At 35.4% G+C, this 23898-nt stretch overlaps 1 protein-coding gene across 1 annotated transcript; it reads right to left on the bottom strand.

The window, feature by feature from the left end:
• Positions 1-218: 218 nt before the first annotated feature.
• Positions 219-12281, bottom strand: LOC115434574 (paired box protein Pax-6-like). The gene is made up of 3 exons (XM_030156609.1): positions 12260-12281; positions 6544-6743; positions 219-929 (listed from the first exon to the last, which is right to left on the bottom strand). The coding sequence occupies exons 1-3, from the start codon at positions 12279-12281 to the stop codon at positions 219-221; spliced, it is 933 nt and encodes a 310-aa protein (XP_030012469.1).
• Between the last annotated feature and the right edge of the window lie 11617 nt (positions 12282-23898).

The raw sequence follows: 23898 nt of genomic DNA, 5'->3' as shown, positions 1-23898 counted from the left end.
ATTTATTTGTCTTAAAGTGCAGAAAATCATAAATAAAGGTAGAAATGTCAAAAGTAGATGAATAAATAAACAGAAGAAGGTTTTTAAATACGGATCCTGTTTGGTTTTCAGCAGGTCTTTGGAGTTTGTATATGTACACGTTTCAGAAAACACAATATTTAAATCAGAATATTACATTTGATTCTATTTTCTGTCCATTTTACGCCATAAAATCATCATCAGCAGAATCCAGGTTTGACCACACCAGGATCCAGTCCCTCTCCTCCGAGCCAGTCCTCGTCCAGCTCGCCCAGAATCTCCTGCAGAGACAGCTCAGGCAGCGAGGTGTGTTGAAGCAACGCCGGATGTCCGCTCCACGAATCCTCCAGCTGCGAGTACTGCGCGTCCACCAAGGGGCTTTTGTCCACGTGGATGTCCCAGTATCCAGAGTCTGGGGTGTCTGGGGTGGACGAGGGGTGGGAGGTGGAACAGGGCATGCTGGTCCGTAGGTCTGTTGATCCAGGATACATAAACGCCTGGCTGGAGCTGGAGCTGGAGCTGGAGCTGTAGGTCCTCATGTCCATGGGCGACTGGCACCACTGTGGGGGGACAGAGGAAGACCAGTATCCTCTGAATGTGGGGCTGGAGCCACCCCTCATCGGCCTGCCCTGCTGAAGCCCGAAAACTGAGCCGTAGTGCTGCTCAGGGGTGGGGTAAGCCGGGGGGCACGGGTCAAAGAAGCAGGACTCATCCATTTCCTCCTTCACCTGTGGTGGGTAGGGAGGAGGACAGCCCTGAGGAAGCCTGGGGCTGGACGAGGTCTGCATGGCCCGGTTTGCAACATGCTGTGGGTGCAGAGCCTCCTGTAGACCTGGACCATCAGTCTGCCACAGCGCCTTCTTGGCTCCTTTACACTTCAGGGTCCGAGCTCGTCTGTTCTGAAACCACACCTGACAGGAAAGAGAAAAAAAAAAAAAAATTAGCGCCATGTAAAATAATTTGCCTCTACAGTAGGGGTCACCAACCCTGGTCCTGGAGATCTACTATCCTGCATGTTTTAGATCAAGGGTGTCAAACTCCGGTCCTTCGGGGTCGGTATCCTGCATATTTTAGATATTTCTCCCTTCCAACACACCTGCGTCAATTAATGATCAGCTCGTCATCCAGCTCTGCAGAAGTCTGATAATGATGTAATGGCTTCCAGGTGTGATGGAAGAGGGAAGTATCAAAACATGCAGGATGCAGCAGACACTGTGTTAAATTTGTTGATCCTAGTGGTTTTTCTAACCCAGACATGTGGGTTTTTCATGAATCTCAGTCTCATTACAGGTTTTGTACGTAATCCATCGTGTCCACTCACGTTTCATGCGGAACCTGCCCATTTAAACGTATATAATTTGTGAATGATTTTGTAGAAGTGGTCATTTTTGTGAAACACTCTGCCTTGCATAATTAGTTCAATTCCCAAACTGTACCTGTAAGAGAATAAAGAGGTATTCAAAAAAATAGTAGCACGTAATTTTCGTGTTCTTTTGACCACATTACATGTAGATTTTTGTATTAAATATAATGTAAAATAAATAAAAATGTGTTTTACCTAAAAAATAGTCTCTCTTTATCTCAGTATTTATTTTTAAAATAGACCCAAAGTGCTTCCAAACACGCTTCAAAACATTAGTTTACATCTCGTATTAATTTTTAACCCCCATGTCATGTTTTTTGGGAAGCACCCATATATGTGTTTTAATGCTTTTACTGTCTTTACTCTTTCAGGAATGGAATTACTCCCATCTTTTTAAATTAATTTGTTGTATCAGTTAATTATATTTATTCTATTGTTGTTTTACTTCCTGGAGGGGAAGGTGCAATATATAGATTATGGTTGTTGTGTATGTGTCCGAATGTGAATGCGGCAACATGTAGCACTATTGTCCAAAACAAATTTCCGTATGGGACAATGAAGTTTATCCTGAACCTGAACCTGATCCTGATCCTGAATGTACATGTGTTAGAGAATTAACAGTCAAGGGTGTCAGCCTCATTCTAGTTCTGTCTGATTTGATCTCAAGTGGGTCAGAGCAGTAAATAACAGCAGAATAACCTTTAAATTATGACAACTCCATATTCCAAACTCCCAATTTTTTATAATTTTAAGCCTTTTACTAAACATTTTGCGCCTTTATAGATCCACTGTGACCTGTAATGCTGATGTTTAACTCCTAGTAGACTATTGTTGTTTTGTCATGAGGTGCTGCTCAACATTCTTTGTGTATGTACATATGTAGCATAATAGGGTTTCTGCGGGTCATTAAAAAGCATTAAAAGTCATTAAATAGATTTTGTGAAAATTAAGACTTTAAATGGTATTAAAAAGCATTACATTTTAAGTCCAGAGGCATTAAAAAATGAAACACACTTGATGGAAAATAGAAACATTGTTCAGTCCGATTAGTTCATACTGTATGAGGACGACAGCTACAGGTCGTAGCCAAAACATGTCAAAGTAAAAAAATCAAATTTTTTCACCTGTCTGACAAAAAAGAAAAAAGAAATCTTTATAAGAAACAGTGTAGTCATGTTCTTTTGATTATAAACTTTAATGATTTTGATCTGAAGTATAGTGTGATGATTGAAAGGCGGAACACTGTAATTGGCTATTGTTTATGGCTGGTGCACAAAGTCACAACACCGTATGGCTTGAATGGCAACATGGCTGTGAGCGTGCTCATGCTGTAGCGAAAGAGCAAGGGAATATTAGCGAAATGTCGGAAAAAAATGGGAAAATTGCAAATTTCAGCAGAAGTGATTGGAGGAGGAACTATTCAGAACCTGGTTAAATATTATATATATAACTGTATCTGCAGTTGGACATGGCATTAATTTGTTTAAATGACATTAAAAAGCATTAAATTAGATTTTCTGATACCTGCAGAAAAACCCCGTATAATACCTATAATTTATGACAACTCCATATTCCCCATCCATCCATTATCTGCCGCTTATTTCGGGCCGGGTTGTGGGGGTAACAGTCTAAGCAGGGATGCCCAGACTTCCCTCTCCCCAGACTCCTCCTCCAGCTCTTCCGGGGGGACCCGAGGTGTTCCCAGGCCAGCCCACAGACATAGTCTCTCCAGCGTGTCCTGGGTCTTCCCCGAGGTCTCCTACCGGTGGGACATGCCTGGAACACCTCCCCAGGGAGGCGTCCAGGAGGCATCCGAAACAGATTCCCCAGCCACCTCAGCTGGCTCCTCTGGATGTGGAGGAGCAGCGGCTCTACTCTGAGCTCCTCCCTGGTGACTGAGCTCCTCCTCCTATCCCAGCCCAGCCACCCTACAGCGGAAACTCATTTCGACCACTTGTATCCGGGATCTCCTCCTTTCGGTCATGACCCAAAGCTCATGACCATAGGTGAGGGTAGGAACGTAGATTGACCAGTAAATCGAGAGCTTCGCCTCGACAGGTACCGGAGACCTTGCGACCACAGCTCCGAGCAGCTGCTTCGACAATGGAGGTGGAGAACATGGTCCACTCGGACTCAATGTCCCCAGCCTCCCCCAGGATCTGGGAGAAGCTCTCCCGGAGGTGGGAGTTGGAGACTGCGCTGACATCGGGCTCTGCCATACATTCCCATCAGACCCTCACAACACGTTTGGGCCTGCCGAGTCGGTCCGGTTTCCTCCTTCGCCAGTGGATCCAACTCACCACCAGGTGGTGATCGGTTGACAGCTCTGCCCCTCTTCACCCGAGTGTCCAAACACACGGCCGGAGGTCTGATGACACGACAACAAAGTCGATCATCGACCTCCGGCCTAGGGTGTCCTGGTGCCAAGTGCACTTATGGACATCCCTGTGTTTGAACATGGTGTTTGTTATGGACAAACTGTGACTAGCACAGAAGTCCAATACAAAACACCACTCGGGTTCAGATCGGGGAGGCCGTTCCTCCCCATCACCCCCTCCAGGTCTCACTGTCATTGCCTACGTGAGCATTGAAGTCACCTAGGAGAACAATGGAGTCTTCAGTCGGAGCACCATCCAGCACCCCTCCCAGGGATTCCAAGAAGGCCCGGTACTCTGCACTGCTGTTCGGCCCATAGGCCAAGACAACAGTGAGGCACCTGTCCCTGACCCGAAGGCGCAGGAACGCGATCCTCTCATTTACCGAGGAAAACTCCAACACATGGCGGCTGAGCTGAGGGACTATGAGCAAGCCCACACCAGCCCGCCGCCTCTCACCGCGGGCAACGCCAGAGAAGTGGAGTCCAGCCCCTCTCGAGGGGTTGGGTTCCAGAGCCAAAGCTGTGTGTGGAGGCGAGCCCGACTATATTTAGACGGTATCTCTCAACCTCCCTCACAAGCTCCAGCTCCTTCCCCCCAGTGAAGTGATATTCCATGTCCCTAGAGCTAGACTCTGTGTCCGGGGATCGGGTCGTCGAGCCCCCTGCCATCGACTGCCACCCAGTCCACATTGCACCCGGCCCCTACGGCTCCCTCGGGGGTGGTGAGTCCATCGGAGGGGAGGCCCATGTCGCTCCTTCAGGCTGGGCCCGGCCAGGCCCCGTGGGCAAAGGTCCGGCCACCAGGCACTTGCTTATGAGCCCCAACCCCGGGCCTGGCTCCAGGGTGGGGCCCCAGCTGCGCCATGCCGGGCAACGTCATGTTCTTCAGATGTTTCTTTTTCATAGGGGCCTCTGAACTGCTCTTAGTCTGGCCCGTCACCCAGGACCTGTTTGCCTTTGGAGACCCTACCAGGGGCATAAAGCCCCCAACAACATAGCTCCTGGGATCATTCGGACTGCCACCTTACCGTGGTGGGGGAGTTTGAGCGCCCGAATGATCCATATTCCAAACTCCAAAACTGTAACAATATTATGCCTCTTACTAAAAATTTTGTGCCTTTGTAGATCCATTGTGACCTGTAATGCTGATGTTTCACCCCTTGTTGACTATTGATGCAAATTCACCTCAACATATTTCTGTTTTTGTCATGAATTTGTGAATGTACATAATTTATTTGGTTATCCATGATCCCTGAAATTCATGGATCAGTTTCAAAGCTCTGTTTCAATAATAGTGTTATTAATTTCATGACATCTCTACCAATTTTTGGATCATTTTTGTTTCAATAGTTGATCATAGTAGCCTCAATGGAATAATCTAGTGGGAAATTGTTTAATTAGTATTCAGTTATGCCTAATGTAATTTGCATCATAGCTGTTGTATGTGTTTATTCCACTTAATGCTGCATCGGCTCAACAAGCAACGACACAAATCATCTATTTTGTTGAATAAATTTGATTAGTAAGGGCTTAAAAGAAACAAAAGCACATATGACACATTCAGGTCTGTTAATCATTTTCGGGGCGTCTCTGGAATATAGGGGAGCCCTATAGAACAGCTGTCAGAGTCTGTCATACGTCTATCTTTCCGCAAGAAGAAGCTGATAAAAACCAGCTTGTGTCATCTTTAAAGATAAGAAATAAAGTGATAATAAGTGATAGTGCTATCAGTGATTCTATGCGGGATGATTTGAAAACAGAAGCCTATTGTCCCATGATAACAAACCACTGTACAACAAACCTTACAACACAACTAGACAGTGTGTATGTGGTTTTACACCAGTAACACAAATGAAGATAACTCCTGAATTTATCTGAGCTGACAATTTCATAGACTCCAAACACTTTATCAGCATCATATCTCTTATATTTCTTGGAAACTGGTAAACGCATGGTAAATTAGAAAAAGAAAGCACTAGTGACACAGAGGGAATAGTGGAAATAATTAATAATCCATTGTGACAACCTGAAAAGCCAATATTTGTCCAAAATCCAGATCAGGAAGAACATGCCGGACATATTTTGCTTTACAATGTGTAAAGAAATAAACTACAGTACTGCACAAAAGTGTTAGACCACTGCTAAATTTGTTTTTTCTGCAGGGTTTGAAATGAGCATAAATATTTAGTTCTCATTCGCTTTTTCCTCAGATACAACATAGCAAATACAGGAAGTGGTGTGCACGGCTTTAGAAGACACACAAAACTGAACTAAATGTGTTGTAAAGGTTAAAATGACTATTTAGTGTGACCTCGACCCCATGACAAGAAGCAGCACAAACAGTTAAAAACATCTGATATGTGTTGAATGAGACGTGCACTGCAAAAAAGGAACATCTGATGTGGATAAACTGACTTGAATTTGGACTATTTATCTTGAAAGTTTTTTTTTTTTTTAATCTATTTACTTACTGAGTCATAAAGCAGTCATTTTTTTTTTTTTTTTTAATGGAATTATGCATTTTAAAACATTTCTCAAGTTTGAAGTTACTCTTTAGGTGATTATGTCTTATTTTAAGTGTGATGAGATATTCTGACCAAAAATGAGCAACATACACTTGGAAAGATTTGGATTTTTGCAGTGTACTATGTTGAATTTCCGGAGAAAATCACACGTAGTTTAATATTTATTTCTAAATCTGTGTCTGTAGACTCATGTATCTCTGCTCCAGGACTCTGCGTTACACTAAATATAAAGTCTTCTAAAGCCTGAGGTGGATGTGTACCTGGATGCGTGACTCTGGGAGGCCCGTGGTCTGGGACAGGTTCTCCCGGAGGCTGATTCCTGGGTAGGGGTCGGTCTCAAAGGTGGCACGCAGCAGCTCCACGTGTTCCTTAGAGAAGCTGGTCCTCTTCCTGCGGCTGGCGCTGCGGGAGGAGCTGCTGGGGGCACTGGGAGCACTGGGGGCCACGGGTCTGGAGTCATCTGCGGGGGGGGGGGCACAAGATGGAGATGAGAACAGATTCCACAGAACACATCAAAACATGTAGTGTTTACAACTGAAAGACAAGATTATTATTATCATGATTAAAAGATTATTCCCAGGTACTTTAATTGTGAATCAGCCTCTATATTTATTGTTTTTTAGGTTTTTTTGGTGGCATTACATTTATTATAAAACATACAGTTGTGGAAAAAATTATGAGACCATCCTTGTTTTCTTCAATTTCTTGTTCATTTTAACCCTTTCATGCATAGTGGTCACTACAGTGGACAGCTGTTCTCTTGCATATTCATGGATTTTGTTGTTTTAGTTCCATATCAGCGAAATAAGTGGACGCTCACACTGCAAAAATCCAAATCTTACCAAGTGTATTTTTCTCATTTCTAGCCCAAATATCTCATCACACTTAAAATAAGACATAATCACCTAAAGAGTAACTTTTCAGTGAGATATAAGAACTGATTTTTAGACAATAGATCTGGAAAATCTGATTTCCAGAAATCTTACCAAGATCATTTTCACTTGTTCCATTGGCAGATTTTTTTTGCCTGAATTAAGCAAAAAAATTACTCTTTAGGTGATTATGTCTTATTCTAAGTGTGATGAGACATTTTGACAAGAAATGAGAAAAATACACTTGGTAAGATTTAGATTTTTGCAGTGGCTGTATCATCCCATACATTTCAATTCATACCGTTACTGTAACTTTACTGTTCTTGATAAACCTGATCTGCACTAACATGTTTGAGTGTAAATCAACTGTTTGTTATTGTAATTAAACTGTAATTAACAGTTTTTTTTGTTTTTTTTTTGCATATTATATCCATGATGTGAGTAATGTCTAGTTTTTGTGTTTGTTAAAATGTGAGAAAACATCACATTAGCTGCATTAAAAATGATTTCATTTCATAATTTTCACACAGTTTATCAGTAAATACATTTCTTTGCTTCAAAAATTTAATCCATGGTGTCCAGCTGAGTGGACATTTTTGCAACTCCATGAAAAACGGGTTCATAAAAACTATTTCAATCGCATTGTGTTTTTTAATGCCTAGAGGAATAAAAACACTCACTAATAAAAATCTTGATTAAGGCACTCATAATTCATACTTCATTAAAGCCTGGTACAACTAAAGGTACATTTGTTTGGACAAATATAATGATAACAACAAAAAAAGCTCATAAGAGTTTAATTTCAGAGCTGATATCTATCTATTTTCCATGGTTTTCTTAATAATAATCAAAACCACTTCAGTTCTTACATCAATATCTATGGCATTTTACTGACAAAAACAGTGCTTTTAGGCATTCCATGTTTTCTTTTCTGTCTGTTTTAATCACGATACACAAAAGAATTAGTACTTAATTGTTTTTGATGACTTTTGACGGGCTAAAATTTTTTTTCCGCGACTGTAACTAAATTTGCAATTTTGCTGCTTATGAACAGAGTTTCCGTGCGACAGGGTCAGATGAGGACTACCCTGTTTTGCTGACGCTAATGCTGCAGGTACTGAATCTGTCAAATTAAGGGGACCAAGCACCATCAGATGTCAATAACTATAAGAGTAAGGAGCTGCAAACAACACAAATCATATTCAAAGCCAAAAATAATCTACTACCAGGAAATATACAGAAATTATTCACTGAAATGGAAGGGAGTTATAATTTAAGGGGTACACTGCAAGAATCCAAATCTTACCAAGTGTATATTTCTCATTTCTAGTCAAAATATCTCATCACACCTATAATTAGACATAATCACCCAAAGAGTAACTTTTCAGTGAGATATAAGAACTGATTTTGAGACAATAGATCTTGAAAATCTTATTTCAAGAACTCTTACTAAGATGATTTTCACTTGTTCCATTGGCAGATTTTTTTTTGCATAATTCAAGCAAAAAACCTGCCAAGATTGATTGTCTAAAGATAAGTTCTTATATCTCACTGAAAACTTACTCTTTAGGTGATTATGTCTTATCTTAAGTGTGATGAGATATTTACACTGCGTAAGATTTTGATTTTTTCCAGTGTAGGACCTTAAGAACTTCTCGAGGATAAAAGATCTGATGTCTCAGCAGGACCTGGAAAAACTAGTCCATGCATTCATCTTCAGTCGCCTTGATTATTGTACCAGTGTCTTTACAGGTCTACCTAAAAAATCAATTAGACAACTGCAGCTCATCCAGAACTCTGCTGCAAGAGTCCTCACTAAGACCAGAAAAGTGGACTTGTTGAGCCGCATTATGTAATAAATTCCTATTATGTAATAAAAGTTCAAAATGTAATAAGAATGTCACGTCATCTTGTAATAAAGCCACGTTATGTAATAAACTGACGCATTTTGTAATAAACTACCTCAATGCATTATGTAGTAAATTTTTTCGCATTATGTAGTAAGTTATTACAATTTGAGAAATTTATTACAAAATGCACTGACACATTTTTATTTTCATTTTTAAACTGCATGGTTCAAGTTCTGATTCCATTACCTGTAGCTCCTGTGACTAATTTCTTCTAAATTGCTCTGAAATTATATTAGTTTGGATTGTTATTACATAATGAACTATGTTATTACATTTTTTAAAACTAAAAATGTGTCAAGTGCATTTTGTAAGAAATTTCTCAAATTGTAATAACTTACTACATAATGTGGAAAAAATGTACTATATAATGCTTATAGTTTAGCTATAGTTTATTACAAAATGCCTCAGTTTATTACATACAGGGTGGGGAAGCAAAATTTACAATATTTTGAGGCAGGGATTGAAAGACAGTGTATGACCAATTAGTTTATTGAAAGTCATGAGAATTTATTTGCCACAAGAAAATTGACATAATAGAAAATGTTTTTATTCTATGTGTCCTCCTTCTTTCTCAATAACTGCCTTCACACGCTTCCTGAAACTTGCGCAAGTGTTCCTCAAATATTCGGGTGACAACTTCTCCCATTCTTCTTTAATAGTATCTTCCAGACTTTTAATAGTTTTGCTCATAGTCATTCTCTTCTTTCCATTATAAACAGTCTTTATGGACACTCCAACTGTTTTTGAAATCTCCTTTGGTGTGACGAGTGCATTCAGCAAATCACACACTCTTTGACGTTTGCTTTCCTGATTACTCATATGGGCAAAAGTTTGTGAAAAGGTATGGATAATAGTGTTAGGTATGATTATGACATCAGTATATGTTTGGTTTCAAAACAATTGACGTAGTGCCTGCTGAGAAAAAACAACTAAATGTTCATTGTAAATTTTGCTTCCCCGCCCTGTAATGCGACTTTATTACAAGATGACGTGACGTTCTTATTACATTTTGAACTTTTATTACATAATGGGAATTTATTACATAATGCGGCTCAACAGGACTACATTAGTCCAGCTCTGAGGTCCTTCCACTGGCTGCCTGTCCGTCAGATCAGAGGACAGACTTTAAAGTTCTGTTGCTGGTCTATAAAGCTCTGAATGGTTCAGGACCAAAACACATCAGTGACCTCTTGACCCAGAATGAACCCACCAGACCCCTCAGTTCATCTGGATCCGGTCTGTTGTCAGTTCCCAGAGTCAGAACCAGACACAGAGAAGCTGCTTCTATGCTCCACATGTCTGGAACAAACTCCCAGAAAACCTCAGATCAGCTGAAACACTCAGTTTATTTAAATCCAGGTTAAAGACCCACCTGTTCTTATCCAGAAGTTCAGATCTGCACACTGTTCATATTCAGCTTAAAGTTTTTATCTGTTCTTTTTTCTTTTCATGCTTTTACCTTTTATTCTTTCCTCTGCACCTCACTGTAATGCTTTTAATATTTTATGTAAAGCACTTTGAATTGTTGTGTACATGAAATGTGCTATATAAATAAACCTGCCTTGCCTATTTATTGTTTTTTTTTTATAATTGTAGATGGGTGCTTCTATGAATCTGGTTTTTTTTTGTTTGTTTTTTTTTTTGGTATCTAGCACTTTACCAGCTTTTCAGACCCAGTAATAAAAGAGAAATTTAGACATATTTCCCCCCAGGATGTACCTAATGATGACCTCAGATACATGCAAAAAAAAATTATACTCTTGCTCTGAGCCATCCCAAAATTAATGAATTTTTAATAAAATTTTGGGGCCAAAAATAGGACAAAAAGTAGGACAGGAAAAACTACCTAGGTGTCAATACATTTTATCTGGAAAACATGGCTTCAAATGGTCTTATATACTGCTATAAATAAAGACACTGTGTTAAATTTGATGATCCTAGTGGTTTTTGTAATCCACATATGTGGGTTTTTCATGAATTTCAGTCTCATTCCAGGTTTTGTGTGTAACCCATCGTGTCCACTCGCGTTACATGCAGAACCTGCCCAGTTAAACACATATAAATTGCAAATGATTTTGCAACAGCGGTTATTTCTGTGAAACACTCTGTGTTGTATGATTGAATGTGCAATAACTTGTTCTACCTCCCAGTAGTTTAATTCAAATGTGCAATAACTTGTTTTTTTTTCACCTTCCAGTACTTTTATTATTATTATTATTATTATTATTATTATTATTATTATTATTATTATTATTATTATCATTTTTATTTTTTGATTTTATGATACAGTATTCTATTTTACAAGTGTGTATTTGTGTTTTGCAATAACTGTTTTTATATGTTTTAGCCGTGTTTGTGTTTTGTTTCTGTTTTTGTGCATGTCTCTTTTTTTCTTTTTCTTTTTTTTCCTTTCCACAACAATTCCAATGTGCCTATACTGCAATGTATTTGTGCAAATGGCAAATAAAGTATATTCTATTCTAATTAGTTTGATTCCCAAAATGTACCTGTGAGAGAATAAAGAGATATTCAAAAATAAAAGTAGCAAGTATTTTCCGTGTCCTTCTGACCGCGTTACATGCAGATTTTTGTAATAAATATAACATAAAATAACATAAAAATGTGTTTCATCTGACAAACCATTTCTCTTTTATCTCAGTAAATATGTGTATTTGTTTTTATTAATGGTTTTTGCATTTTGAGATCCAGGTTGGGTTGGTATGGGGGTCGCCTTATTTATACTTTGTGTGTCAAAAAATCTTGTATCATAAATTGTGAATTTCTTTCTTTTTTTCTTATTTTTTTCTGTATTGTACTTTTGGAGATGCACAATGAAAATATATTAAAAACTGATTTAAAAAAGCAAAAACATAAAATAATATAAAATGTGTTTTATTTAAAAAAAATAGTTTCTCTTATATTTCAGTAAATATTTATTTTTAAAATAGACCCAAAGTGCTTGCAAACTTGCTTCATAACATTCATCTACATCTGGTTTGAATTTTTAGCCTCCATGTCCCGTTTTTAGGGACCAGTTTCATAGAAGCACCCAGATAGGGGTTAAACATTTGGCACATTCTCTGTATTGAAGCTAACATTTTTGCAAAACTAAGACTTTTATGGTTTAAGATCTGAAAAAAGTGGAACTACAACAGTGACAGAAACAGAGAAAACCTTTTAAAAGCGTGTCTTACCAGTGCTGGGGTTCTTCCACATGATGTCCCTTAGATCTCTGCTCACAGATGGAAGTGTGATGGACCTCAGAGTTCAGGATGGACTTGTTTTCCTTCACTCTATGTGACTGTATGTATATGTGTGTCCCGGTCGTGTCAGGGTACTTTATATATTGATCACCTGAATTCCCAGAAGGCCACAGCATGAGCCAGGACCCAGAGTTTGGGGTGGGGAGTCAAAGTGCCGCCCACCCTCACCCACCTCACTCACCCCTCCCACCCCATTATCACCTAATCCCCATCAAAGTGGAGGTAAGGCCAGTAGCAATTATAATTCGCTCCTGAATGAGACAAAAAGGGCCGTTAGCCTCATAGATACTACCAAACTAAAAAGTACTTCCAAGTGTGAATAGTTATACTTTAAGGACGCAGAGCATGTGACCTGGTACAAATGTGTATTTAACTGTTTATTCTTGCATGATTAATGATTCTTGTCACTTTGAAGTGTTTGGGTTTGTGTATAATGCCAGTTTTTGGATGTTAACAAGTCAGTTATTATCAATACGCATTATTATAACTCATATTAATACAGTGGCGGTGTTTATTCTTGGCTCTAATGGATGGAATATTCAAATATTTATTTATAAGCCGCTTTTGGCTTCTAACCTCTCCTGCACAATAATGTTACTTGTTTGGTTGTTGTTGTTTTGTTTTGTTTTGTTTTTTTTTCTTGCTGTTTTATGATGTGCAAATAAATAAATAAATAAAATATTTACAGTCAAAATCCAAAAAGCAGTAATATGGCACTGTCAAATTGTGCTGTATTTATACACTGGAAAAGATCAAAATCATATCAAGTGTATTTTTCTCATTTCTTGTCAAAATATCTCATCACACTTTAATTTTACTTGAAATAAGACATTTTTGCACAATAATGATTCTTGTCACTTTGAAGTGTTTGGGTTTGTGTATAATGCCAGTTTTTGGATGTTAACAAGTCAGTTATTATCAATACGCATTATTATAACTCATATTAATACTGTGGTGGTGTTTATTCTTGGCTGATGGATAGAATACTCAAATATTTATTTATAAGCCTCTTTTGGCTTCTAACCTCTCCTGCACAACAATGTTACTTGTTTGATTGTTGTTGTTTTGTTTGTTTTTTTCTTGCTGTTTTATGATGTGCAAATAAATAAATAAATAAAATATTTACAGTTAAAATCCAAAGAGTAGTAAAATGGCACTGTCAAATTGTGCTGTATTTATACACTGGGAAAAAATCAAAATCATACTAAGTGTATTTTTCTCATTTCTAGTCAAAGTATCTCATCACACTTTAATTTTACTTGAAATAAGACATTTTTGCACAATAATGAGTCTTGTCACTTTGAAGTGTTTGGGTTTGTGTATAATGCCAGTTTTTGGACGTTAACAAGTCAGTTATTATCAATACACATTATTATAACTCATATTAATACTGTGGCGGTGTTTACTCTTGGCTGTGATGGATGGAATACTCAAATATTTACAGTAAAAATCAAAAAAGCAGTAATATGACACTGTCAAATTATGCTGTATTTAAACACTGGAAAAAATCTAAATCATACCAGGTGTATTTTCCTCATTTCTCATCGAAATATCTCATCACACTGTAATTATTACTCAAAATAAGACATTTTAACATATTTGTGAGTTAATTTTCTTATTTTTGTGCAGGCCTTTTTCACAGTGTGGTATAAAACATTAGAAAATTAATGCAATAAATCTCATATTTTCTGTGGAACCAGTTGCCCTTAGATATTAGACAGGCTCAGTCTCTGCCTGTCTTTAAATCACGTTTAAAAAGACACTTTTTCTCACTGACTTTTAATCAAGGAGTGACATGTGTCTTTTTAAATATTTTTTTATGCTGTTTTTATCAGATTTTAATTTGTCTTTGTTTTTTTGATGGTTGTATTTTGTTATTCTTAGCCCGCTTTGCACCCTGTGTTATCACTGTTTTTACTTATTTACTTATTTAATCCCTTGTTTTATGTTTGGTGTACAGCACTTTGGCCAGCTGTAAAGTTCTTAAAGTGCATTATAAATAAAGTTGGTATGGTATATTTTCTGAACTAAGAAGTTAAAGACATGTTAAGTACAAAGGGAGGTCACACTAAATATGACCACTTTGGTTCATAGAAGCTGTTTTTGCACCGAAACTTTTGTTTTTCCTGCTGTTTATACTCACATATATCAGATCGGATCTAATACAGAGACTGAGAAATGCACATGTGTGGACATTACAACTTTTAGACTTTTACACAATGCTGTAGACTTAAACTAATGGTGATCAGTAGTTCATTTGGTGCACTACACTGCAAAAATCAATATCTTACCAAGTGTGTTTTTCTGATTTTTAGTCCAAATATCTCATCACACATAAAATAAAAAATAATCACCTAAAGAGTAACTTTTCAGTGAGATATAAGAATTTATTTTTAGGCAACAGATCTTGAAAATCTTATTTCAAGAAGTCTTACCAAGATAATTTTCACTTGTTCCACTGGCAGATTTTGTTGCTTAATTCAAGCAAAACTATCTTGTATCAATTTTTTTTTTTTTTTTTTAACTTGTTTTTAGAGGGGCATTTTTTCCAGTGTATAGAGCAGGGGTCTCAAACATGCGGCCCGCCAAAGGTTCCAATCCGGCCCGTGGGATGAATTTGCAAAGTGTGAAAAATTCCAAAGTCAAAGCAGTCGAACTCATACTAGCATCATAGCATAACAGCATAATAACCTACAAAAAATAATGACTCCATATTTTCTTCTGGGTTTGATGTGAAAAAAATAATATTACATTATGCCAATAAACAATGACAACTTTAAATTTTTGTCTTTGTTTTAGTGCAAAAAATAACATTATATTATGAAAATATTTACATTTACAAACTATTCTGTTACGATAAAATGTGAATAACCTGAACAAATATGAACACATCTTTTTCTTAAGAAATTTCAGTTTTTTTCAGGTTAGTCACATCTTTTTTCTTTGGAAAGTTTATAAAAGTAAGTATTTTTTTAACAATTTAATAGGGGTTTTTTGCACTAAAACAAAAACAGAGATTTGGAGTTGTCATTATTTATATATTATTAAGCTATTATTTGACTGGTCTGGGCAGACTGGAGATCAAATCGGGCTGAATGTGGCCCCTGAAAGAAAATGAGTTTGAGACCCCTGGTATAGAGTGTTACCATCAAAACACAATTAACCTCCTCAGACCCAGCTATGGGTTTTCTGTCCACATTTATGGACAAGAGTTTCACAACTTTATACAAAAAAAAAAGAAAAGAAAAGAAAACTGTCCACCACAAAGGACATTCCAAAAAAAAAAAGCTGCGTCTGAAAAAACTATTGCATCATGATGTTTCCAATACAGGCACTTATTTGATAAAAAACAAAAAAAGCTTGTACTTTGCTGACATTTCCTGGGTCTTAGGAGGTTAAAGCATCAAAATTAAAAGTGTTCCAAATTTAAGAATTACATAGATTACTTGCAAAATAATGATTCATGTATGAATGTGTTGATTTTTAATGTTTAATGATAATCGTGATGTTTTTTTTTTTTTTTTACTGTATATGGGTCAGTGACATTATGCTAATATTTCAGATTATTTATTCCTATTTAACCCATAAAGACACAAACATCCACCGGTGACCAAAATCATTGACTGATCTAAACTGTTGATCCACTAATCCTATCAATACATGTAAATAATTGGTGTAAAATACAGTTTGTCGTCTTTTCATGGTCATCACATATGACCCATTTGGATGCTCAGAGGCTCCGTAGTTACCATGGAAACACTGTCATCTTTTCCAACATTGATTTACCAGTAAAGCCCATGGAGTTTGATGAATAACAGTGGATGGACACACTTGGTTTATGTTTGTTAATGATAGACTTTACTGAAAAAGTCACCTTTTCTTCAGTTTTCTCTGTTTTTGATATAATGCTCAACTTTCAATCTGAATTTTTTGGAACATCTACATGATCAGTGAATTAAATAAAGGAAAACACCTGATTTTTACAGAAAAATTGAAAAATACAGAGCATAATATTCGAATAAATGGAGATAAATCACATAAGAAAGATTAAAAAAATAGAGGAAAATTAATTTGGGAACTGCCACAACAGAAGCACTGGGTCTTTATGGGTTAAAAAGCTTAAAATTGGAAAATAAACTTACTAATTTGTTTTTAATATTCTTTACTCATCAAATTTTAACATAATATTTGGAATGATGGCGTAAAAGCTTTTAACTTGCGTTAAAAAAGGTGAAAATCCTACTTTGGTACAATCTCACATAACTAACAGTAAATCACACTAATGTTGATTCTCTTATGATTCATTTAGTAAACTGTGGCAGATAAGGCAATTTACTGAATTGTACAGGCGGTATAATATTTCTTATTATTTGCGGTGACATCATGGCGCAAAAATTTAATGCAAATACCACTGTCATAACATGAAACTAAACATAAACACAAATACATCACTTATGTTAGAAACTCGTATTTGTCACTGACTCAGACACTGTTGGCTTTTCACTCCACCTTTATTTTCATTCGGAACATTTACACACAAGACATGAAAGCTTAAGAATAAATGTAGTCATTAAAATAAAATTAAATAAAGAAAAGCTGGAAGTTAAATGTAACACAATTCAACATTTTAAAACTGATTTTGAAAAATTTGCTTTTTAAAAAAAATTTATTTCTGTAACTGATTTCATTAGCAGACATAGTTTGGATATTTCAGTGCCAGTATAAATTGTTTTTAACCTTTTTTATTTATTTTACCTTGTACATATCCTATACTACCTATATATATCCTATATATGTTGTATATATTTCTTTTATCTGTACTATAGTGTTGGCTTTTTGTATATTTTAGCATTTCTTTGTAGCTTTTATATATTGTCAATAATTTTCTGTATATATTTTCAGTATAATTTTGTGTGATATTTATTTTTATTTATTTTTTATTATACAGTCTTTTTGCACTTTCAGTGTTTGCTGCTAAACAGAAACAGAACTGCTAAACCAGTGTTTTTCAACCTTGGGGTCGGGACCCCACGTGGGGTCGCCTGGAAATCAAATGGGGTCGCCTGAAATTTCTAGCAATTGATAAAAAAAAAAAAAAAATTACTAATAAAAAATATATGGTGAGTTGACAGAGACAATCCTAATCCATAAAAGACATGAAAAACTGTGAGTCTGAAACTGAAGCACTGTGGTACTGTTTATCTGCCAAATGTTCATTGTGGTCAGTTTCAGATGCTGCAGCTCTTTCATAATTCATAGTTTGAGTTCTTGTTTGTTCAGTATTAATTGTCAGCCTTGGAAATCCAAGCTGGACTGACTGTACATATCCTGACCAAGGAAAATAAAATTCTATCTTTGTGCAGTAATCTACACCTTGCTTTTCTGCCTCCGTCCATAATAATATAAATTATATAGACTAAATGTCATCTAAAATTAACATTTATTTGCAACATAATATAGTAAACTATTGCATGATCAAAAACATTAGCAAAAAAAATTTCTCCGTTTTGAATGTGTGGGGTTGCCAGAAATTTGTGATGTTAAAATGGGGTCATGAGACAAAAAAGGTTGGAAACCACTGTGTTAAACTGACTTTCATTGTTGCTGTTACTGTGACAATGAAGATCCATTCTATTCTATTCTAAATAACCAGCACCTGCAGTGGAAAACAGTGAAAAACCAATCAGTTAACAGCTTTATCTGTCATAAGACATTGTAATTTAGAAGATTTATACTCTGCATTAATCACATTATCTGATTCTGATTCATTGGAGCTGGTAGCTATAATTATTTGCAGTGAATGTAGTGAATTAAGAAGTGTAATATTTGCTTCTGAGACATAGCAGAAGATGAAAATATCAGAATTCAAAATTCACTTAATAAATACGTATTGACTGAGTGTATAAAATGCATAAATACGGGACTTAATATTTTAATTCCGCTCTTTATGGGCTTCTGAGAGTCATCTGATGAGAATTAAATGTAAACATTACAGACTGTTGAACTTTAATCAACCAACAATGGACTTGGAAATATTTAACTCACACACCTTAGCAAAATTCAAGGCAGTATTTTGAGCTGAATCAGCTGTTTGTTGGGTCTTTACAGATGCAGAGTAGCTCTGTCCTATCACAACAGGAAAAACAAAGGTAGATAAAGAGTGTGTGATGAGTGGAACGGTTGCATTACATTTCTCTGTTCGAGGCATTAAAGTGAATGGAGGGTTCACAGTGTTTGACATGTCCAGGCTTTGACCCAAATGGATGAGGACACGTGACCTTTAACCTCATGAATCATACTTCCCCTCTATGCTTTGCAACCAAAAAACAGAAAAATTTAAATTTTATGTATATGTTTCTTGTAAAAAATGAGATTGTGGTGAATTAATACTTAAATACATGCAGTATTTACTCAATAAAATAAAATAAATGTACTTATAATAAATATTTATCAGAAATGAATAGAACTACATCATTTATTGACCCTGTTACTTGCAGATTTTTGTATTAAATATAACGTAAAATAATTTAAAAATGTCTTTTATCTGAATGATAGTTTCTCTTTTATCTCAGTAAGTATTTATTTTTAAAATAGACCCAAAGTGCTTCCAAACTTGCTTCATAACATTAGTCTGCATCTGGTTTGAATTTTTAGCCCCCATGTCCTGATTTTAGGGACCAGTTTCATAGAAGCACCCAGATAGGGGTTAAACATTTGGGATATGTGATGAGGACACGTGACCTTTAACCTCATGTATCATACTTCCCCTCTATGCTTTGCAACCAAAAAACAGCAAATTTAAATTTTATGTATATGTTTCCTGTAAAAAATGAGACTGTGGTGGATTAATACTCAAATACATGCAATATTTACTCAATAAAATAAAGCAAATGTACTTATAATAAATATTTATGTGAAATAAATAGAATTACATCATTTATTGACTAATTTTAAGCAATTTCAGTGGAGAAAAAAAGCCTGTATAATATATATTTGATTATTTAAAATAATATTTGATGAAAAAATAAAAGTTTATGATAGTTTGATCATTAGAAAGTTGTTTTGTTTATATAAAATGGTTTCCATGCATTGCATTCATGTGTTATAGGCTGTTGTTTATGTAACTCTCAACAAATTGACGCTAAATATTACTTTTAAATTCCTAAAATGTTTCAAAATGGACTACAATGATTTATGTGAATCTCCAAACTCTAAACATAATCTATATTTATTTCCATTTAGTATATGTGATTCTTTGAAAAATATTTATTATCATGTTGAACAGGTTTGTATTTTTGTCATGTAAATAATTTTATTATTATCGATATTCAAACTGCATTAATACCTGTGATAAACATTTTAATGCACATTTTAACAAATGTTTTACAACTTTACTCACTAGCATTGTGACACTTTGATGCTGTAATTGTTTAAGTATTTGTTTGTATAGTTTATATATTTTAATATTTTAAAGTAATAAAATAAAAGTAAAAACATTATAGTTCATAAGCATTAAAAGTGCCTGTATGGTGCCTATGCCAGACACAGACAGTACAAAGGTAAAAGCAGAGACAGAATAATAGTATTTCATCATAATGAAAACAAGTTTACTGACGTTATCTAAGATAAATAAGAGGAAGGATCAAAACGTCTTCTTGTCTTTATCTGGACATGTTGGAGAATCAGCGTCTCCATGTGTGGAGACGGCTCCTGAAAGTCCCACAAACTCTTCCTATAGTTTAACAAAATCCCATCTGATAAAACACACATTAGACCCAGACTCACTGATGTGAACCAGCGCTAGAAATGAATAAATAAGTTCATGATGTTCAAACTTTAACGTATTTTATTACCTAAAGTCCAGATAATAAGTCTAAAAGGATCGGACCCTTTCCAGTTTTATCAATAAACAATTTCAGCAGATTAAACGTGAGTTAACTCACAGTGGTTCAGCCTGTGAGCTCCTCAGTTGATGCAAAAACACTGGGTTGTTTTTTTTTTTTTTTCTGTCACCACATTTACATCAAACAAAAGTCATCTGATTAGTTTATCTGTTTCAGGGAAGCTGTGATGCTCCAAACGTATCAATGGAAATAAGAAAAAAATACCTTGGCAGTGTTCATTTATGTTTTATATTATAGAAGTTGTGGGAAATCATTTCAGGTGTGGAAAAGTTGTCATTCGAGGCAAAAGAGCGAAACCAAGAAGAACGATGACTTGGGCAAATGAGAACCTGCACAGATATTTTCAGGCACGTACACCTCTGTTACAGAAACCTGATGTTCTTGTGGATTTGTTGTCATTTTTCATGTCATTCAGGTTAAAGCCTGAACATTTCCATTTTTATGCAGCTTTAGTTTACTTTAGCTTATTTATTTGTTCCTTTCATGGAAGTGGGCAACAGAATTTATGCATAAATGCGCATTACATTTACAAATCAACACCTCCATGACTGGAAAGGAGCAGCAAGAAGAAAACACTTCTTATATTTGGCTGCCCCTTTATTGAACAATTAAAAGAAAAAGAAAAAATGGTCAGCCCTCACCTTCAACTAAAACCAACAACACTTTGATTATAACAGCAACAAAACAAACAAACAAAAAAAATAACAAATTTACAAGCTCAAAACAAGTGATCATTAACATCCAATTTAAGTTTCGAGTGCATATTGGCAATTCTTTCTGCATTTGTAAATATTTTTAAATCGATGAATATCTGTACAGCTTTTTAAATCCTGTAGTTGGGAATTCCATATTTTTACACCAGCAACTGAAATACACATTTGTTTCAATGTAGTCCTAGTAACTTGGTATTTGAAATCAAAGCTTCCTCTATGATTTTCATCTTCTGACATAAACACAAATAGCTTTTGCAGATTTTCCAGTAACACTCCGCTTTTGGCTTTGAACATAATTTGTAATGTCTGGAGTTCTATTAATTCTGAAAGTTTCAATAAACCTGATTTAATGAATAAACGATTGGTATGTTCTCTAAACTGATCGTTGTGTATGATTCGTATTGCTTTTTTCTGAAGTAAGAACAAAGGCATTATATTGCTCGTATATGTATTACCCCACACTTCTGCACAATAATTAACTTTATATATAGACTTCAACTTCACCACATTTCAAAGGCAAATATTTCACTTTCTACTCCACTATATTTGTTTGACAGCTTTAGTTAATCACAGTTTTTCAAACCCTTCATTGCCACAAATCTCCAAATGTATTAACTTTGAATATCTGTGATAGACTAAAGTTCTTCTTTTTTGATTATATTTCACATGAATTCAACCTTAAATATATAAACCAGTGCATCAATGTTGCAGTAAAATGAATCAAAACCATCGCGCATAAGAGTAAAACACCATTTTACCCCACAATATTTTTGAAATTGTTTATTCATACATTCTTTTACTCATGTAATAAAGAACATTTCCTTATAATAGAGTATTTTCACAGTGTTTTATTGATTCTATTGTTAATGACAGTATCTATCTATCTATCTATCTATCTATCTATCTATCTATCTATCTATCTATCTATCTATCTATCTATCTATCTATCTATCTATCTATCTATCTATCTATCTACAGGGGTTGGACAAAATAATGGAAACACCTTCACCTCAAGATGATAATGCCCCAATCCATACAGCTAGAATTGTTAAAGAATGGCATGAGGAACATTCTAATGAAGTTGAGCATCTCATATGGCCAGCACAGTCCCCAGACCTCAACATTATTGAGCATTTCTGGTCAGTTTTAGAGATTCAAGTAAGACGTCGATTTCCACCGCCATCGTCTCTAAAAGAGTTGGAGGGTATTCTAACTGAAGAATGGCTTAAAATTCCTTTGGAAACAATTCACAAGTTGTATGAATCAATACCTCGGAGAATTGAGGCTGTAATTGCCGCAAAAGGCGGACCTACACCATATCGAATTATATTTTGTTGATTTTTTAAGGTGTTTCCATTATTTTGTCCAACCCCTCTATCTATCTATCTATCTATCTATCTATCTATCTATCTATCTATCTATCTATCTATCTATCTATCTATCTATCTATCTATCTATCTATCTGTGTCTGTCTGTCTGTCTGTCTGTCTATGTAGTTTTATTGTGTATTAATTAGCAGCTGCAATAAATAAAATAAAAGAATTCACTTATATATAAATGTATATTATTTAGTCATTATTTTTCTTAAACATTGCATGAAACACTTTGTGGCATTACAGTATAAAATGTGCCTATCTGCTTATTTGTATTTTCATTGAATCATTCGTTTATTTCATGTATACCTCTCTTGATTATACTTGGATGAATTGCTCTAATTATACTGATCATTTTGTATGAATAAGTAGTGGCAATAAAAGAAAAAAATAAAGAAAATGCAAGTTTTAACCTCTCGAGACCCAGCAATGCATTTTTGTCCTCTGTGGGGGACGAAAGTTTCACAGTTTTACTTAAAAAATGCTGCCCATTGCAAAGGACATTCCATTAAAAAAAAAAAAAAAAATTGCTAAAAATAATTTTTAAAATGTATCTGAAAAAACTGCTGCATTATGCAGTTTCCAATCAAGACAATTGTTTAACCCTTTCATGCATAGTGGTCACTACAGTGGACAGCTATTCTACAATGTAATTTAACCTGAACTTCTGTAACAGTGCCTACATAATATCTGTATGAGTGAATATAAAGGTAAGGAAATAAAATGTTATTAATTTTTAACCCATAAAGACCCAGTGCTTCTTTGATGGCAGTTCCCAAATGATTTTTTCTCTCTATTTAACCTTTCTTAAATATTTATCACCATTTATTATGACATTATCCTCTCTGTTTAGCATTTTTTTCAGCGTAAAGTAGGTATTTTATTATATTTAATCTGTTGATTATGTTGATGTTCATTAAAGCTCAGAGTAAATTCAAAGGTTATTAAATCACAAACAGGTAAAAAAGAAAAAAAAAGTGACTTTTTCAGCAAATCTACCATTAATCAAATGTCTCCATCCACTGTCATTGATCAATTTACATGAGTTTTACTGGTGAAATGATGTTGTAGAAGATGATGGTGTTTCCATGGTAACTACAGAGTCTCTAAACGTCCAAATGGGTCATATTTGATTATTTGATGACCATGAAAAGATGACAAACTGTATTTTACCCTAATTATTTACATTTTGATGGAGCAAAAAAAAAAAAACATTTTGTGGACATTTTTTTGAACTCCATGAAAAATAGGTTCATAAAAAAATTCAACTGCATTGTTATTTTCATGCCTAAAGAGGAATACAATCTTCCAAGAAAAAAAATATTGACGAATATTCTCATATTTCATGCATGAAAGGGTTAATGTAAAAAAAAAAAAAAAAAAAAAAAAAAAAAAAAAAAAAAAAAAAAAGCTAAAACTTTCACTTTCCTGGATCTCAGGGGGATATAAGATAATAAAGTTCTTCGCAGTGAATTAAAAACTCTTAATTTCCTCTTTTCTCTGTGTATGATGGAACGTTTCCTTTTAATATTGTGTCCGTCCTCCTCTGGTCCGCTGCTTTCGGAGCTCCTCGGTACCCA

This window comes from Sphaeramia orbicularis, chromosome 15 (assembly GCF_902148855.1).
Source record: "Sphaeramia orbicularis chromosome 15, fSphaOr1.1, whole genome shotgun sequence".
Lineage (NCBI taxonomy): Eukaryota > Metazoa > Chordata > Actinopteri > Kurtiformes > Apogonidae > Sphaeramia > Sphaeramia orbicularis.
Note: the sequence above shows the minus strand (reverse complement) of the source record. Positions and strands in the feature narration are given on the sequence as shown.

What these genes read in the sequence shown, in the direction of transcription:
- LOC115434574 (XM_030156609.1), bottom strand. Translation starts at nt 12,281, where the DNA reads ATGTGGAAGAACCCCAGCACTG. An exon ending in GTGGAAGAACCCCAGCACTG is followed by an intron (nt 6,744 to 12,259) that starts GTAAGACACGCT and finishes CCCCCCCCGCAG; the next exon opens with ATGACTCCAGACCCGTGGCC. An exon ending in TCCCAGAGTCACGCATCCAG is followed by an intron (nt 930 to 6,543) that starts GTACACATCCAC and finishes CTTTCCTGTCAG; the next exon opens with GTGTGGTTTCAGAACAGACG.